The sequence below is a fragment of the Serinus canaria genome, chromosome 13 (genome assembly GCF_022539315.1).
Source record: "Serinus canaria isolate serCan28SL12 chromosome 13, serCan2020, whole genome shotgun sequence".
Taxonomy (NCBI): domain Eukaryota; kingdom Metazoa; phylum Chordata; class Aves; order Passeriformes; family Fringillidae; genus Serinus; species Serinus canaria.
The window spans coordinates 14,159,265-14,177,676 of record NC_066327.1 but is presented as its reverse complement, the minus strand read 5'-3'; the positions used below and the strand labels follow the sequence as shown (position 1 = coordinate 14,177,676).

Genomic DNA, 18,412 nt, shown 5'->3' with positions numbered 1-18,412 from the left:
TCCAGAATATTGATGTTAAAATAAATTTAACAAATTCTGCTCCTTTAGCTGATTTAACAGAACACGTTGTGAAAAAGCTGAATTTTCCTCAAGATCTATTTCTATGTGTGTGTTTCCCATTATTCTTCTGCTTTTGCTTTTGCATTTCCCCTCTACTCTGAGAACAATGGGAATGACAGTCCAACACCAGGAATCTCAACTGCTCCAGCTCTAGAATGTTAGTGGCACTTGCTTTAGTTTTCTCATTTTGCCTTTTTTGTCTCTGAATTAAAATCAAGCCAAATGATGGATGCCCATTACAATCAATTGTTTCAGACAAGCCACCAAAAGTATTGTAGGATTCATTTACATTTAATCAAATTACACTTTATTTGCAATTCAGGGAAATGAGAACTCTGCAGTAAATCAAATATTTCCTCTCCAAGGGCCCCATTCAGCAGAAAATATCCACAATCTTCCAAGCTGGTGCCTCAATGTATGTAGGAAATCTTCCAGTGGGAGGAGAGCTTGTGCCAACAAACCTTCTATTGCAGCCTCTGCAACATTTTTAGGGTTGTGGATACCTAAATATTTTCCAGTACAAATGCAGACCTTTGAACAATGAATTGTGCAGTGGCTTTACCCAGCTGACAGCAGACTTGCCCCTCTCTTGGCTGCCTTTCATGGGCCACCAAGAAACAGTTGCAGGACTTCTGGGGTCCAGGAGTTTTGCACACCACAGGTTGGAAAATACTGCTTTTCCTCTGTGAAACACGTTGTGAAATGGGAAATTAATGGCAGCCACTAAATGTCATTTTTTGGGGGTAATCTTACATGTCTCCAAAAGCTTTCAGGATGACTAGGAATAGATTAAGAATACAAATACATTAAAAAAAAAAAAAAAAACTTCAAATAGAATAAATTCTACTTGAAGGCATTAGTACAAGGATGGGCAGATACTAATTTTTACTCATTAGTGTCTTTTGAAGTTGAAAAGCTCTATGTGCTTGGAATGGGAGGTTATCAAGGACTGACAGCTCCTTTCCTCTGCAGGTTACTACTGAAAAACTGTGCCCACCAGGCAACTCTTCCACCCTTGCACAGCACAGGGAAAGAAATTTTGAATTTTGTCCCTTGTGCTTATTTACAGATTTAGTTCACTAAAACTTGACTGATTGAAGGCTCTCAATGTCTCCTGATGCCTCAGACAGTTCAAACTGCAGGTCCAAGCACTGGAGAGCAGCAGCTTTTCTTCCAGTGGCAGAAACCCCTCTTTTGAGTCTCAAGCTTCCTTTGTAATTTTGACCCTGTTACTTAAAGTCAGAATTTAAATTGTGTTTAGAGTCCTGAAAGTTCATTTAGGTGCCTGCTGGGATTTTTAAATAGGCATAGGTACCTAAATTTTATGGCTTTGTGGCTGTTTGTTCCCCAGCTCTGAAACTGAGAAATAATTCAGGGCTGCTATAAATTACAGGGAATGTATGATGCCAAATAATGTGGAAAGAGCTCTTATACTGGGGGAAAAAAAAACACTGCATAGGTTCACAGCAAAGAGAGTGACTTCATTCTTGCTGGTGGAAATACATCTTCTTTGCTGGGGAAATATCCTGAAACTTAAGGTCTCCACAGCCATAATCTGATTAAAATACAGAGCTGAAAAAAATTCTGACCAAATCATGTAATGTGTTCTTTAATCCAGTGAGATTTGAAAGCCTAAGAAATAATAAATAATGCTTTACATGCTTAGTAGTTGAATGTCATAAAAGTCAACCCTGAGTACTTTTTCAAGAGTGCTGGAAACTAAATTCTGCCATCTGACACTTGCACCAGGGCTCAGTGAGTCAGTTTAGCTGATGGTGACTGCTGCCTATAGAATATTATGGGATTTCATCATATAAGAAGCTTTAAAACAGAGTTGCATTGGTCCCACCTCTCCCTTTCCAATTATTTCATTTCAGAATATTTGAATGTTAAGAAAAAGTATATTGTTTTTTAGTTTTGTTCTAGGTACCCAGGAGATGGTGTATTTAGTTTTATTTTTGTTTCAGTACTTGTGTTTTACTTTATACTTGTGATAAAGTACTGAAATAGTTGTTTTGGAAGGGAACTCTTTTGTTGCTGGTGTGGGGGAATTGCAGAAGGAAAGAGAACAAAAGGAAATGACAGGTACAGCAGGCAAATCCCATGGGAGTTTTTTCCTTTCCTTTTGCTCTTTCACTTTTGCTTTGTGCAGCAAGGAAAGTTGGGAAGAAAAAGGTGACATTGCATTTCCCTTTGCTTTTTAGAGAAAGCACCAACCAGTTTGCATGTCCTAGACTTAAATATCATTGCTGTGTCTCCCCCAGCTTCAGCTTGGGTGAGTGAGGATCCATCTGCTCCAGCAGCATGCACAGAACCTTCTCAGTGATCATTTGTCACTCAATCAGCTAAAATTTAGGTTTATTTTCAAGAACTGCTTTTACCACTGAGTGTGTGTCGTGCTCAGACAGGGAAGAGACCACACAGAATGTAGAAATCAAGTGAGAAATAATGAGAAAACCCCACTGGTGGGAATGTCCATCCCTGAGAGACCTCGAGGTGTGGTCAGCCCCCTGGCTGTGCCCAGGCTCTGCAGCTGCCCAGGGGCACTCATGGGCTGTGCAGCATCAACTCAGGGCCTTCAGTGCAAAATCAAAGGGGTTTCTCTGAAGCCCACCCAAGATATTGGACATTTTTGCAGTCCCATCCCTTCCCTCTTTGATGAGGTTTGATCCTGACAGAGAGGATGGGCTTGGCATGCACACGGGGCATGTGGGAGGAGGGAAAAGCTTCCCTGGAGCTGGGATACACTTCCCAGGAGAGCAGGAGGCAGAGACACCCCGGGGCAGTTGTGCTGGAGCTGGTTTGGAGCAGGAGCATCAGTGCATCCCCTGAGCACATTAATTAACTCTGGCAGCCAGGTGCTTAAAGCTTCCCACAGCCAGGGCCTCCCTGAGTTTGTCTGTTCAAGCTCACTCTTGCATAGTGCTGATGGACCCAGAAGTGTATTTATATCATTGCTTACTGCCTGGAAAGCTGCAAATCAGTTCCTGATAAATATGCCACTTCCAGCAAGATTAATGCTAAATTCCTCCTTTTAGAGTGGCAATTTGCAAATTGCTAAATTAGATTTTAACATTTGAATACTCTTTTTTCATGTCACACTTGCAGTATCTTTGTTTTTATCACCTGATGATACTGTTTGTGTTGGTATTGAACTTTGAGGCATATTAATACAATACACATAGATTTTGGTGGCAATTTTTTATGACAACAGTTCTTATGAAATCTACTAGAAAAAAAATTGTGCAGAATAATCTAATCCATTACAGGAGGTTTGCTTTTGTTTTGAATTGGATGGAAAGCAGATATTTGTTTTATACAAGAGAAAATAGCAATACTATGCTACTTAGAAGGTATTTTATTGATAGCTTCAGAGCTGGGATCTGTATTTTCCTATAGGCTGCCAATAATATCTAGAAAATTAGGAAATAAGTGCTAGTGCATGATTACAAACCTATGTGATGGGATCTGGTTATCCATCATAATTTACATCTTTCATTCTATTTACTGATCATTTCACAATCTTTTATCTGTGCATTCCACCTCTGTGTTAATTAGGGAAATTTTAATACTTCCAATTTTGGAAAAAATAATCCAGTTCAAGCACAGGGATGTGGTTACTGCTCTGGGGTGCCATCAGCCAGCTCAGATGTTTTGCTGTGTATCCCAAATTCAGCAGTGACTACTGAAAAATCATTCATTCCTGCTGTAAATGAAATATTGGGAGAGTTTCATAACAGGACAGTGAGTTTCAGGCTGGTTCATCACTTCCTTGCCTTTTACAGCTTCTTTTTGAGATACCAGCTTTGTAGGCAAATGGTTGCACCTCAGACATTTTAATTTCCATAATCACTTTCCCTGGTTTACCAAGTATATTCTAGAAGGTAAATTGGGAGGGTGGAAGGGAGGCAGGAGGAGAAGGGAGGGATATAAGCAATTATTTTTGCTTCCTCTTCCCCTCTGCCTGTGAGCTGCAGATTCCAGACCAGTGATCTTTCTGTGGTGTGTTCAGGGGTGCTGAGCTCGTGTTTGGGGGCAAAGCTGCAGGATTTGTTGATCCCTGTAACTGACTGGCAAAGTGGTCTAATGCTGATAATTTAGCCAAGGCCAGTCCAGCCCCAGAGCCCTCATTTTGTCAGGAGCACCAGCCCTTGATGGTGTTTGCTCATCAGCTCCATCCCATGCCCTCCTTGCTGAGCCCCAGGCAGGGAGGGCCTGGCAGAGCTGCCCATGGGGCACTGATGGTCTGTGGGTGTGAGGATGCTGAACTGAGCTGTGCATTCAATTAAGATGAGTTTCTCGGTTAACTGGCACCCTGGGAAGAAATGAGTTACTTTCATTCCTTGGATTATGAGCACTTAATGGAGTAGACCTATCAGAATTCTGCCTGTGCTGCATGAGGTAACCCTAAAATGCAGCGTGGATTTTCAACTTACTACTCTAGCAAAAAAAAAAAAAAAAAAACAAACCAAAAACCTTGCCAGGTGAGAAGGAGAAATCGATGCTCATGAGAGTTCTCTTGCAGTCAGGCTCATGGAGCTAAATGTGAGGTGGCATTGCCTGCACAGGTGGATTTTACTTTATGCTTTTCTTGAGTACTCTCCCTTTGCTTGTGACTTGCCTATTTAAAATTATAATTCAGAAATGTAACTTGATATTGATGATATTTTTTTCTGTAAGACTTACAGTGTGAGTGGAATATCCAAAAGATGGATGGTTCTGACTAGAGCTGGAGGCTTGGCTGTCTGATGTGTATATGCAGTAGACTAGCTAAACTTCAGCCAGTGTCAGTGTAGTTCCAGAAAACTTGCCACAAGGGTTCTGCTTTAAAGTGGTTCAGGATCTTGGACACAGTGAATCTAGGATGAGTTTGTGCTGGGCCTAAATGAGTAATAAGCATATTCAGGAGAAGCAAGGAGAACATAAATTGTGTACTGACATTGCTGAGAAATGGGGTTGAGGTTTGTGGGGATGCAGCTTTGGTTTTGGGACTTCCTTTTGCATTGCATCTTCCAAGGAGAATAGGTGGTATCTTTTCTTGGGTATAATCAGAGCAGTAAAAAATAACTTGGAAATTTTCTTTACCCCTTCTGATAGGAAAAAGTGAGGATATTTTGCTCCCAGTCCTGAATTGGTCAGGATCACTGCAATCACTTCAGAGGGCTGAGGGAAATTAATTAGAATTATTCTTCTGAGCCTACTGTACCTTAGTCTTTGGTGGATGGTTCATGCCATATTACTCCTTGCTTATTTACTGACCTCCTCAGTGACTCACCTTGGTTAATGAATTAGTTTCAGTTAAATTGCTTTCACATTTGGATAATTTTATTTTTTACCAGCACCCAGTGCTCCGTTTGATTAAATTAAATCAAGCATGTAGTCAATCACCTTCCTGCCAAAAAAAAAAAAAAAAAAAAAATTAGACAAAAGAATAAGAAAAGTCTTTGGTGTGGTTTTCCCTAATTTATAAGTTAGCTAGGACAGGAATTGAGGGGATGTTAGTTTGGTCCTGGGGAAGGGCTGGTGGGTGCATGTAAGGCAAAAGCAATGCTGCATCTTTAAACAACCTTTAATTAGGTTTCTTTAACTCCTGAGCCAAACTCTGAGATCTCCCCTGCTGTAAGCCATAAGTTGCTTGTAGGCTTGTTCTAGAGAGTAATAAGGATTGTTGTTTAGCAATTGTGTTGTTGAAATTCAGCTCCACTATGTCTGACAGTATTTATCTAAAATACTTTCCCTGGTGCATGCTCAAGTTCCAGTAAACCGTGTCTTATTGTGCGACCTTTTCATTTTGCAGTGAAAAGGGATCAGCTCGTCAGATAAAAGCTACAAGCTGAAGTACAGGAAAAATGCGTGCTCAGAAAATCCGAGCATGATTGAAAACAAGATGTGTTAAATCAATGCAGTTTATCGCCTGCCTATTCCTGGCAATTGCTGCTCTAAGCTCATTCTGAGCACACACTAGATGATAAAAGTATGGTGTCACAGTGCTCACTGGGGTGTGAGGCCAGGGAAACATGTTTATCAGACAGGCTGGGATGATTTTTTATTTTTTATTTTTTTACCCTTGATAACATTTATTGTCAACGTTTTTGCAGAAAAGAAACCCCAAACCCTGAACACTCAGGGAAGCAGGTGATACATCTGCTGCTGGAATCAGAGGCTACCAAAAGCTCTCAAATTAAACATTTCTGTTTAAATGTTACAAACTAGAAAACAACAAACTCAACTGTTTCTGTGTTGAACAATTTGCTGCATCGTCTGGGGTGCAGCCAAAATGATCCTTTTGCTTTTGGGTGAGTAGCCTTACTGCAATTTCATGTAGACAAGTCAAAGCTAATATTTAGAAATAAAGGTGTGCGGAAACTTTTGTTTTCTCCAGGGATTTTAAATTAGTTATGGAGAAGGATTAAAGACCTAAATTAAACTTCACAGTAGGTCAGCCCCTTCCAAGACCACCACACCTAAAATACTCATTACAGCTAGGCATAATTCATCTCATTTTTATGATTCAGCTCCACTTGTATTTCCCTGTGAATCTCATTTCCAGAGATTTTGGATGTGATAGCTGGTGTTTTTCCAATTTTCTCTCTTGAAGATTCTTTTTTGCTCTGACCATAGTGCACTTGCAAGTCAGAAGTCTACAATTCTAAGAAAGAGCCAAATTTAGGCTAAAAATCTTCTGATAGGAATTCACACAGGACACCGTGTTTTTCATTTATGCATCCCCTGGTAATAGGGGTTTTTTAAAATAATCTGAAGAGATGATGAGAAATAACAAGGTTTAAAGTGAGAGAGACAATATTCAAAAGGAGATATTTCTGCATACAAACAAGTTTCAACAATGGTTTCCAATACTGTCTACTCCAAAGGACTTTGTGAAGGGTGAAAAAAGAAAAAAAAAAACTACCTGTAAGTTATCCAAAATTATCCCTAAGACAATTTTAAAGGTGTCTGCACCTACACTGTGGAATTTGAGAAGTGCATGCAAGGGAAAAATTGTTGAAAATATGCAGAATACAGAATGAAAGAAGAGGTTACATGAGGTGACAGTTTAGCATCTCCCACGCTCTGAATGGTACATCTCTGCATCTGTTTCTGAGCCAACAGTTTAAAAATAAATGCAGTGTCTTTATTTTTAAAATGTTTTAAAATAGGTCTAAATATAGATCTTGTAACTAGCCTTACACACCCATTATTGAAAATCTTGGCTTGGATGCATTTCTGTGCTTGTGTTTATGTGTGCACATGTATTTACTTATTTCAATGTGGGGACAAGCCCACATCTTGAGAACCAGCCCCTTTCAGTGAATTTTTTGCTGCCTTCTCCCACGCACCTCCAGAATTTGTCTGAAAAACTGGAAAATATTCACATGTAAATGCTGTTTATCCCCTTTTATAATGACTGCCAAAGCTGCATCAATTAACCTGGATGGCCAGACGAAGTAACCAACATGCTTTAATTTCCTTCTGGCCCTCTGTAGGCACATCCCCAGTGAATTCCACCAGCCTGTTGTGAAATTGGGATGTTTAAATTCCAGTGCCTGAAACTGGATTCTGTTTCAGACTCCCTTAAGGCCAAATCTTCCCCATTAGACAAGAGGTCAATGCAGTCAGAGGAAGAAGAAACTCTGAAGCTCACAAATTGTTTGACTTTTTTTCCCCCCAAGCCAGACTGCAGGTTGCTATGAGTGAACTTTCAGAGTTGTTGTGTTTGGAGAAACCAACACATAATTCCTGCTACACAGATCTCATAATCACATTCTGTAACTTCCATAAAAATATGGGGCTCAAGACGTGCATTCCTTGCATCTTCAGCACCTCCTCTGGCTGCAGAGAAGGGAGCTGCTCCTCTGGTTCTAAGTTCCTGGAAAAAAATTATTTTTAGGAAGAAAATACCACGCTGTGTATCATGTCTGTAATAACACTGATGAACGTGGAAGAGCTGCCTCCAAGCCTGGCCTATTGCATCTTCAGTTCTAGTAAAGAGCAGTCACTGGGGAGCTCAGAACTCTGTGTTGGGATCATCATTTGACTCAGCTCTGCATTTTCCTCAGTGTCTGTTGGGGCATTATGTGGCAGTAAAATGTAGGAATTACATTTAGGATATCTCTATTTCTAATTAAAAAAAAAAAATCCTGATGTCACAGTTCGGTTTTAGAAATGGAAATTCAATGCACAGGAGGGTGTTTAGGTACCAAGACCAGAAAAAATGAGGAAATTCTGGGTGATCACTGGAAGGGCCTTTCTAACCCAGACCTTTCTGTGCAGGCTCTCGCTGTCCCACCCACTCCCATTTTCCACTTCTTGTGGGAATAAACACTCCAGGGAAAGTCAGTGGAAAGAAAACTTTAGAAAATCAAGACAAATTCACAACAACATCAATAACCAATAGTTCAAATGCTTGCATGTTTTCATTTAAGGAGCTTTAATTAGCAAAGGAAAAGCCTTTGCAGGGAGATTTGCAGAACAGACTTTTTCCCCTTTGCTGATGGGGTTTCGAAGTGGGTTTTTGCTGCTGTCTTTGTAGAGCAGGCAGAAAGAGGCCACTGTGCATGAGAGTTGTTGGGTTTGGTGTCAAAATGTTGCTTTCCAGCACCATGCACTAGCACTGCTGTACTGCAGGGCCTTAGTGAGGCATTTTAGTACCTGGAATTTGGCATTATTATGGTCTGTCCTCTCATATTCCCATCTTCTGCAGTCAATGTTATATTTTGGTAGGGTCAGGGGCTTGCAGCAGAAGTCTTTTGTGGCTGTGAGGTGTTGAAACTCAAAACTTTGTGTCTTGGCCACAGAATCACCTTCTGTTTATATTCTGATAAAGTTTTCTCTCATTGGACAGAGAAAAAAAACCCAAAAGAACTGTGTAGACCCCAAAGTCCCACCTCTTTGACACTGCAATTCAGGACCTGTCTAATTTTGTTGTAGAGCCAAATTTACAAAATAAATTTGTGAATAGACAGAGGAAGAGTCTAAAGCATCTTCTTCCATTCCACTGCTTCGTGACTCCCTGGTGCTCCACAGGAGCAGACACTGGGGGATATTTCATTCCCACATTCACCCTTTCCCTGAGTGTTTCACTTAAAAAAAAATCAAGACCAGGTTTCTCCTCTGAGACAGGGACGGTCAGACCTGTGGGCCTGAGGCAAAATTTTTTGTAGCCTTCAGCCTTTTTTTTGGGTTATTTGAGCCCTGAGTCCCTTCCCTCTCCTCACAGCCTTTTTCACTGAAAAAGCATCTAGGAAGTTCATAGGTCTAAGTGCTGCTTTCTCACTGGTTTTGGGTCAAACAGAATGAAAAAGAAACAAGGACTGAAAAATAAAAGGAGTAAATGAAACCATGAATGCATGGGAAACAAATTAACTGGATATGTTTTACATTCTGAAATATTTCCATAATGCTGCTATGCAGTGTGTGTTTATTTTTCTTTGAATAATAATGTTAAAATGTGTCTAATTCAATTACTCTCTGCATTTGCTGAATGAGTTTTCCTTGGTGAAGGGCTCTCTACACTACCCCAAGCTACGAATTCCATATGATATTTGAACAGGTCCTTTTAATTGCTGATATTAAGTGTCGATCATTCTGCTGGGAGTTGGCAGCATGGCCAGAGAAACAAATTCCTCTCTCAGATACATCAGACAGTCATTCAATTAACAACCAAAGCTTTATTGACACAGTAGGAATTCATTATGTGAAATATTAAAAAAAGCCCTCCACTGACTAGTTAAAAAAAAAAAAAGACTTTTAAAGATGGTGAATTATCTGCATGTGGTTATTAAAATTATTTGTGCAGAATTTGAAATTATGGCTATGATGGAAACATTTTTTCTCAGAGGCATGAGCAGCATTTTTGTTGGAAACATAAGCTGGACTTTGAAAAGGTGGCTATAATGTACACATCCCTATTTCTACAGACATGGTGCATTTTCTTGATTAAAAGCCTTAGATTTTATGAGTTATGGCTTTAGACTTGCTGCATAAAGAGCTTCATGGCTTATTCTGTTCGAGTCTAATTTGAAAGAAAGTTCTTCCTCAAGGGTTTAAGAAGTAATTCATAAAATGGTAAGAATAATAAATATTGTGCCTTAACTCATACACTAGGATAGATAGACAGATTTTGTACACCTGGGTGTAATTTTAGTTAATTCACACAAGAGACAGGCTGAAAGTTTATTGTTTGGAAGGAGAAAAATGGCTTAAATCTTGTATTTGCAAAAATGATTATATTAGCTTAAATGAAAATGCTACTCTATTAATGGCTTCAATAAGCTTTGCATTTGGAAAAGTATTTTAATAAAAAGTTACCTGAAGTTTACTTCAACTTAAAATATGTAAGTGAGGGAAAAGTACTTACCTTGATTTATATGTCTTTTGGAGGTGTAATTATTGGCTTTTTACTCACCTATGTAAAACAATGTACTTTTGTAAATGGATTTCTGGCCACTTTACTCCTTTTTTTTTTTTTTTTTCCACATAAAAAATAAGCACTGTCAATCAAAGAATTTTAAGGTTTATTTCCTCTTTAGAAATGATTGATAGCCTTTTAGATTTACAAGTTGACAAGTTAAAGGGTTCTATTGGTATAATTATGTACTAAATTCACAGTCTTTCAATTTAAATGTCCTTTTAAAACCACAAGATTATCATACCTGTATTTTGAAAAGTGGGCCAGTCAGTTTGGGTTGGTATACAAATTGCTTCCATTAGCCTTGGGACCTATTTGAATTTAGCACAGATTTTAAAGTTAGTAGTACTTTCAAGGGTACTTTTAAAATATAAGGTAATGGGAATGCATTTTAAGTACCATGTGTGTTAGCTTGTTTTTAATGTAGAGATGTCAAGAACACAAATAGAGAATTTGTATTTCTGGTTGATTCTTTTTTTTTTCCAATCATGGAAAGAAAAGTGTGATTTGAATTCAGGGTCTGGGAAATGTCTTATTGTGGATGGACCTCAGCAGCAGGGACCAGCCACACGTCCTGGGGCAGAGGAGAACCTTGCAGGGAGGTGGTGTCTGACCTTGGAGCAGCTCTTCTGCAGTGCTTGGAGATGACAACATTCCCTTTTTCTGGAGTTTTCCCACCTCCTGACACACAACTGGTCTGGTCTAATGCTGAGGGTGGGTTAAATATGTGAACAGATCTCTTTCATTGAGAGATGGTTAATTACATTTGGGTGGTAAATAACAAGGAATGGAGGGCTGAAATTGTCCAATCTCTTGTCAGATGTCCAGACAGCTAATGATCTCTTTTTTTTAATTTTTTTTTTTTAATTTTTATTTTTAATTTTCTGTAAGATTGAAAGGTTGATGGGTTATAGACTAAGGAGTGGTATTTAACAATAGCAGTTTAGGACCCAGTGTTGCAGATTGCTCCCCACCACTAAAATAAAGCTGAAGCTTTTAGAAGCAGAAAGTTTTCACTATCTCACTAACTCTCACAGTATGCTTGATGCCTTCTGAGATTGGACCATAAAATTAACATTTTTTTTTTGGCCATTTAGATCAGAAAATACTCAGAGGAAATACTCTGTGGATTTCAAATGTGTTGAACGTGTAGGAAGATATGAGAAAATGACTGCTAACTCTGGGGGGATTTCAGAACTGGCCTCCATTTATAATATTGCAGAATTTAGTAACTACTTTCCCAAAGGATCTAAAGGGAAAATGGCCATAGACTGAATTAGAGGAGAAACACATTTAGCAGAACCACACTAAAATCTTTGAATGTATTTGTAAAAGAAATTTAAATTTTAACTGTAGAGTTTTGTTGGGTTTTTTTTCTCATCTTCTCATAGAACAGCTATTTTTGATAACAAATATAAATAGCAGTCAATTAATTTATTTGAAAAGGGATTCAAAATAAGCAGCCTTGTAAGTAAACTCAGAGGTAAGGAAACCAGGGGTTTCCAAACCAAGACACTGTGATATTTTTTGCAAAACTACACAGCAGAGGGGTCAGTGTGGGCCAGGGTGCGAAAGGAAATGTTGGGAAAAAAGGCCCAACCATCCCAAAATCAAAAGAGGCCAAAGCAAGGGAAAAGCCTTATGCTCACTCCTTCCATATAATGACCTGCATAGACGTAAAAGATCACATTCAGATATTCCTGATGAAAAGAAATACCTGAGAAAACTCCAAACAAACAAGGAGACTGGAGGGATGTCATGACCTCCAGGGTAGTGAAAAGCTCAGAAAGTAAAATCCTGAAGGATTTCTAGTCTGGTGTTACCATAATATTGCAGCACTCATTTCAGGATGTGGTCAGAAGGTTCCTTTTTGATGTTAGAGGAATGCTGAAGTCCTGCTGGGCCACGTGCCTCTCCAGGCAGTCCCATCAGCCTCACATTTGTATTTCACCATGTTGGGTAGGTCTGCATCCCTCAGCATCCCCTTCCTCTGCTTCGGACTGCAGCAGCACTGCTGGATTTGCTTATGGAGATGGGATGTGCCAAAGGTCCAGGAGGAAATGAAAATCTGACCCTTTGCTCGCCAGCTGGACAATCTGCTGTAGAAATGTGGTTTGAAAGTGACAGTAATTTAAAGGGATTGTTTTGTGGGCTTGTTATGGAATGCCATTTACAAACAAACCAGGATTATATGCTGGTTTTATGATAACATGAAGATCTTTAGGAGTGTGGAAAAACGTTCACCTAAAAGGTGGAAATATGGACAGGTTATGCCATGTTGAGGCTGGGAGATGGTGTTCAATGCTAAATCTTCTTGCAGTGTTCAAATATCATCATTCTAGCCACATCAAAAAGTTCATAATAAGATCCTCATAAAGGTATATGATATATTCATAAATTTGTAAGACTTTATATGAGAAATATTTTTTTTTTGCCATTAATAAGCTAAGACAAGAGAAAAAAGACTTTAAAGTGACTCAAAAATGAAGAAACATTGATTTTTTTTTTTCCTCCACAAAAAGAGGCTGAAAATATAAAAAAACACATTCGAATTGATATCTTTTTTCCATTTAACTCAAAAAATTTGAACAAATTGCTGTGGAATATTTCCACATCTCTATTGGCATGGGAGAGTCAAGATGTGCTGTTGTTTAGAGATGCTCGAGAATACTTGACTGTTCCAGTTCACCAAAGCACTTAGGAAATTCTAAGCACATGTTGAAGTCTCACTAACATCTGAGTTTTAAAGTGATCATATGACTGGAAATATAGCTAGAAGGTCATTCAGTGCAGTCCCCTGTAATTATAGGCAATCATATAAAAAACATAATATGCTCAAATTTGCTTTGCTGAAAGCAAATGGGTTTAAGTATGTGCTTACAGATAAGCATGTGCTTAAAGGCTTGACACAATCAGAGCTTCCATTAATGCAGACAGACCAGCATTTTCATGAAGATTAAAGTGTTCCACTTTCACCATTTCTCACCTCCATTTTGTTGGACAAGGACTAGGGAAAGAGGAACTAAAAACATTGATGTTTTTGGTTTTTTTTTTTTATTTTTAATTATTAGGTCTCCTGGATCAGTTTAGTGCTGATTGGAGCCTAAGCTGCTGAAGTCAGTGTCGATGAGTAAAAAATAAAACCTCTGCCAAGACAATTGCCTGTATTTCACAATGAAATTATTTGTGAACCTTGCACATGGTGCATATTAAATGCATAATGAAATTTGGAACAAAAAAGGCACTGGGATAGGAGCTACTTTTACCTTCCAATCGCCTTCCTTGTAACATGAAAAACCCAACATGAAACATGGGGCACAAAGTATTTATCACATTGATTTCCTAGTGCCTTTCAGAGACAATAATTGCTTCCTGTTTGGAAGGTGTATGCAACATCCCCAAATCTTCCAGCAGCTCTGCTGGAGGAGCTGAAGTGTGAAGGTTTGGTTGGGATTCAAAGGACCAACCTCAAGCAGTGTTTGGACCAAGACTTGAGTCAGTGCTGAGTTCAAAGGGGGTTTTGCCATGGTCTTGCCATGGTCCCATGGTTCCTTTGCCCGTTGTCACCTGAGCCCCTGCTGTGCCTTTGTCACCTCACGCTGTTGTTTGTTGTTGTTTCAGCTCTGAACGAACCCACCATTGACTATGGTTTCCAAAGGTTACAGAAGGTTATCCCCCGGCACCCCGGTGACCCCGAACGCTTGCCAAAGGTCAGCACAAAGTTTATTGTTCTGGTAAATGTGGTAAAGATGGTTACTGCATGTTTTTGTCTGAAAGTGCAAGGCTCTGTGAATATGATGGTCCTGGTTTGGTACCCAACCCAGAGAAGCTAAAACAGAGGCATGACCAAGACAGCCCAATCAGGAACTGGAGCCTTAGGAGAATTCTGTTATCTTCTCTGTCACAGCTAACTCAAACAGGACCTGCCTTTCTTAAACACAAATCTTTCTCTATGTTCTAAAATATGTAATAATTAATATATTTTTTGCTTTTTGGGACCTGAGAAGTGTTTTCATGGAATAATGATGCTTTTTGGTTTTGATATCAGTAGCACTTTGCCAGCATAATTTTGAGAACTTCACTATTGGTAAAATCAATTTAATTGGATGTGACTCCATTGCTCCTGCATCATGTATTGGTTTAGGGTAATAATGATTATATACTGTTTTATTTCAGAATTGCTGATTTAATTAGAGCATTGTGTACTGAAGTGATGTTTGTTTCCATGAAAATTAATGAGGTTTTTTTGTTGATTTCTGTCAAGTAAAAGCTGGGGGAAAGACAGCATTGTTCAGATAGGCTTCTTGTACTGGGAAAACACTGGGATTGCACTCAGATCTGGTTTTGCTATGTTGCAAGAATTTGCAGTGACTTTTGTGGTATACTGGAGTACGAGGTGGGGGATTTAAGTGTTGCTGGTGCCCACAGGAGCTCTGAGCAATGGTGATGATCTGGGGTCACTGTGGCCAGCTGCCACCACAAGTTTTATCTGCTGTTACTGAGTGAGCTGGGGAGTCAGAACACTCCCTGTGGGGGGAAAAAAGTGAATTTGCAGACCTGAGACACAGACAAATGAATTGTTCAGTTAATGTACATCCAGCATAGCCTTTGTGACTGGGCAATACTTGTGGCCTTTCTTCTGTAGCTCCCTGAGCTGTCCACAGGCTTCCATCAGAGATTGTTGTAGGCTTTGATTAGTTGCATTTCTAAAGTGTTTGAAAGGTGAGAAGATTTCCTGAACACTGGAACTTAATCTGTTTAATTCCTTGAAAGAAATACAAGTCAGTATCTGACTTTTTTTACAGGCTTGTTCTGTCTTTTGTCTTTGCCTAGGAAGGCTGCAGGCTGTGGTTTCGGGGTCACTGATGCATTGTCCTTCCCTCTTCCCACCAGAGAAACATGCTGTCCTGAGGAGTTACATTTACCATTGGCTCTGTTCACCCTCTGCAAGCTGTCCCTTTCCCTAACATTTGGACAGACTTGCAGCAGGACACAGCTTTCATGCCTTGTCAAGTTTCACTGCCAGAGGTGCAACCCTTTCCAAAGAAAGAGAGCATCCTTCTGTAGAGGCTTTTTTTTTCACCTCTATCCTGCCTCTGCTGCCAAATGTGCTTCTGGAGAAAAATAGTTTCTCAGAAAATAAGAAGCCAGCCTGCATTATGCACCAGGCATTTGCAAGGCCCAAAAGAACTGCTGCAAAACTTCCCTAAACCAAGTATTCCAGCTGGCTAGGAGATGGCCATAGATTTTATTTAAATCAAAAAATTAAAGTAAAATAAAACTGGGCAATTCCAAATTGAGGTTTTTGGCCAGGGGTTGTGGAGGAACAGGAACTGGGCTCCTTTTTGGCTCCTGAGGCACTGAGGGAGTTCCCAGCAATGTGCTGGTGTGGAAATGGGGGAATGCACCTTCCAGGATGAGCACCCTCCTCTTTTCCATTTGGTCTGAGACTGGTACCACACATTCCTGCAGGCAGAAGAAAGCTTTTCCTAGCTCCATATCCTGACTCTGAAATTTAGCAGGTATTTATGGATAAGGTATGAGAGTGAGTCATCTGTCCCCTCCTCTACCCTCTTGGCTTCATGTGTTTCTTTGGAGCACCTTTTAAACTAATTTTTCAAATTTTTAAATCAAGGGAAATTGTGGTTATGTCTGCAGAGGTGATGGCCTAAAAAGAAAAAGGTCACTTCTTTAGGGTTGGACAAACTGAGTGAGGAAACTGGTAACACTGTACAAGCTTAGAGGGAAATAGGATGAAGAGAGGACTATTTTTGCCTTTGGGTAATTCCTTCTGTGCAAGCTTGAAGGTTGGACCTCAAGTTCAAGTCTCATTAATATGCCACACACAGAGGCTGAATGCAGCAGGGGTTGGCACATGTCGACTCCTGCGTTTGAGGCACTGATGGTTCAATTCCCAGCATCACTTGCTGGCTCCAGGATCAGCATCAAGGACGTGTGAGCCCCTGTGCTGGTGAGCACTGCACAGTGCTCTTCCCCATGTCATTAGACCAGGAAGGGCTTTGGCACTGTTCCACTGCAGACAATTCTCAGTGGCTACTTAGAGGAGTGTTGGAAGCCATATGGCTCCCACAGTGGAACCACGGGCAGAAAGGGCAAACGTTCCAGAGAAACAGAAGAGAGGAGAGCAGTGCTCAGAGCTCTCAAAATCCTTCCCTCCATTTCCCCCTTTGTCCTGACAGCACATCATCACTTTCTATTCATGAAAAAGCTTGTGCCTTTGCATTAAGCAAACAAAACAAATAATATTTCTCTAATTTCTGCTACGGTTCGTGGCCATTATTCTGTTGAAACATTACTGATGAATTAGAGATCTTTCCAGAGATAGAAGTGGTTATAATTTTTGTGTTTGTAAGGGCATGCTACCCTTCCCATGGACCATCAAGAGCATTCTGCTCTGTGACTTATCCCTGCAGTCAAAGAGAATTGTTGAGACCATCAAGTGAGTGTTACACATGCTCTGCCCTCCAGAGATGAGGAGTTAACAGCATTTCTAAAACCATTGAGGCTGTTAGAGAAGTTTGATCTCCACTGGTTTAGAACCAGTATTTTCAAAAATGCTCAGTATTTATGCTCAGGATGAATTTTTTTAAATGTTCCATCTATCTGCTGGAAGTAGGCAAAATAAAAAAAAGCACAGATTTTAAAAAATAATTTCTCCTTCCCAGTGCTTCAACAGGCAAATTCCAGTAGAGAATGCCCTCCCACAGCGAGGAGAATGGGAGCACCTGGAAATGAGGGTCTTTGGACTGCTAGATTGACAGCTGATGTGCTTAAAGCAGAAATGCAATATATAGTTTCTGGAGAAAAGAGAGGGAGCTGATGTTAGCAGCTGAGCTATGGAGCCAGTTTGAGCCAGAATCCTGTTCCCCTCTTGTCCAGAGTAGGTCAGGGAAGGCAGCCAGTGGAAGGAGATGTGCATGTCTGTACAGACACCCCCACACCCACAGGCACCAGGAGGAGACACAAGAGGTGGTGGGATTAGCACCCAAAGCTTGGAGTGAGATCAAGTACCAGGAGTGTGCTGGGCAGTGTAGTCTTTCCTTTCTAATACAGACAGGAGGCAGATCAGAGGAAACAAGAGACCTCTGGGGATAAGAGAAAAGGAACACTGTGATGCTAAGGTTGGGAAATGCTGTCATTGTCCTGCAGGAGCAGTCTGTAGGGAGCCTGTGTGGAGCTGGGAGCAGCCCTGCACGTGTGTGTGCCCCATTTCCATCTGGAGTGTTTGCACAAATGCACTCGTGTTGTTGGTTCCTGTGCACATAAACTGCAGTGGGGATCACTGAAGAGTTCAGATCACAACAACATGTTGAGTCTATTAAGGTTCATTCATCTAACTACCCTGCAATCCTTAAAATAAATCCCTGGCAGACACGTTGCAATTCTGCAATTTTGTTAAAACTCCACAGCTAGAGCTGTAAAACAGCTTCAGCTGTGAGCTAGATTTGAAACACATCCATCCTAAATGATTTAATAACAACGATTCCTCTTTATATGCAATTTCCTAGATTTTATTTGCCATTTTCACCACTCCTACAACTCATCACTTGTATTTAGATTAAGCAGAAGATTGTTCACTCTGTGTTTGAGAAGCAAGTCATTGCACCAACCCCCTCTGTGATCTGACGTCCTCTCCCTCCCAGTCTGTTCCTTCAGTGCTCTCTAGGAGACCCCTTATCCCTCCTGAAAGGGACCTTTACTTCTGGTTTCTCTTCATGTAGATGAAAGTGGAGCTTCTCTCTCTAGTGCACAGGGGACTCCCTGCTGAGCTGAGAGCACAGGTAACCAGAATCCTCCTTCCCTTCAGCTCCTTTTCTCTGGTCAGTCATTAAACCCCCCCCAATACACGGCCCAGCTCCTCGTTTAGGACACTAATAAAAGACATGTGGTTATTAGGAATCAGAGGCTGGCAAAAGCAGTTGT

At 40.3% G+C, this 18,412-nt stretch overlaps 1 protein-coding gene across 7 annotated transcripts in view; it reads left to right on the top strand.

The window, feature by feature from the left end:
• EBF1 (EBF transcription factor 1) overlaps positions 1-18,412 on the top strand; it is a 268,614-nt gene that overhangs the window by 223,577 nt on the left and 26,625 nt on the right. For all 7 annotated transcript variants that reach the window (XM_009091498.4, XM_018915531.3, XM_009091497.4 and 4 more), the window contains exon 11: positions 14,090-14,178. In XM_009091498.4, the coding sequence (XP_009089746.2) occupies positions 14,090-14,178 (89 nt within the window). The remainder of the gene's footprint in view (positions 1-14,089; positions 14,179-18,412) is intronic.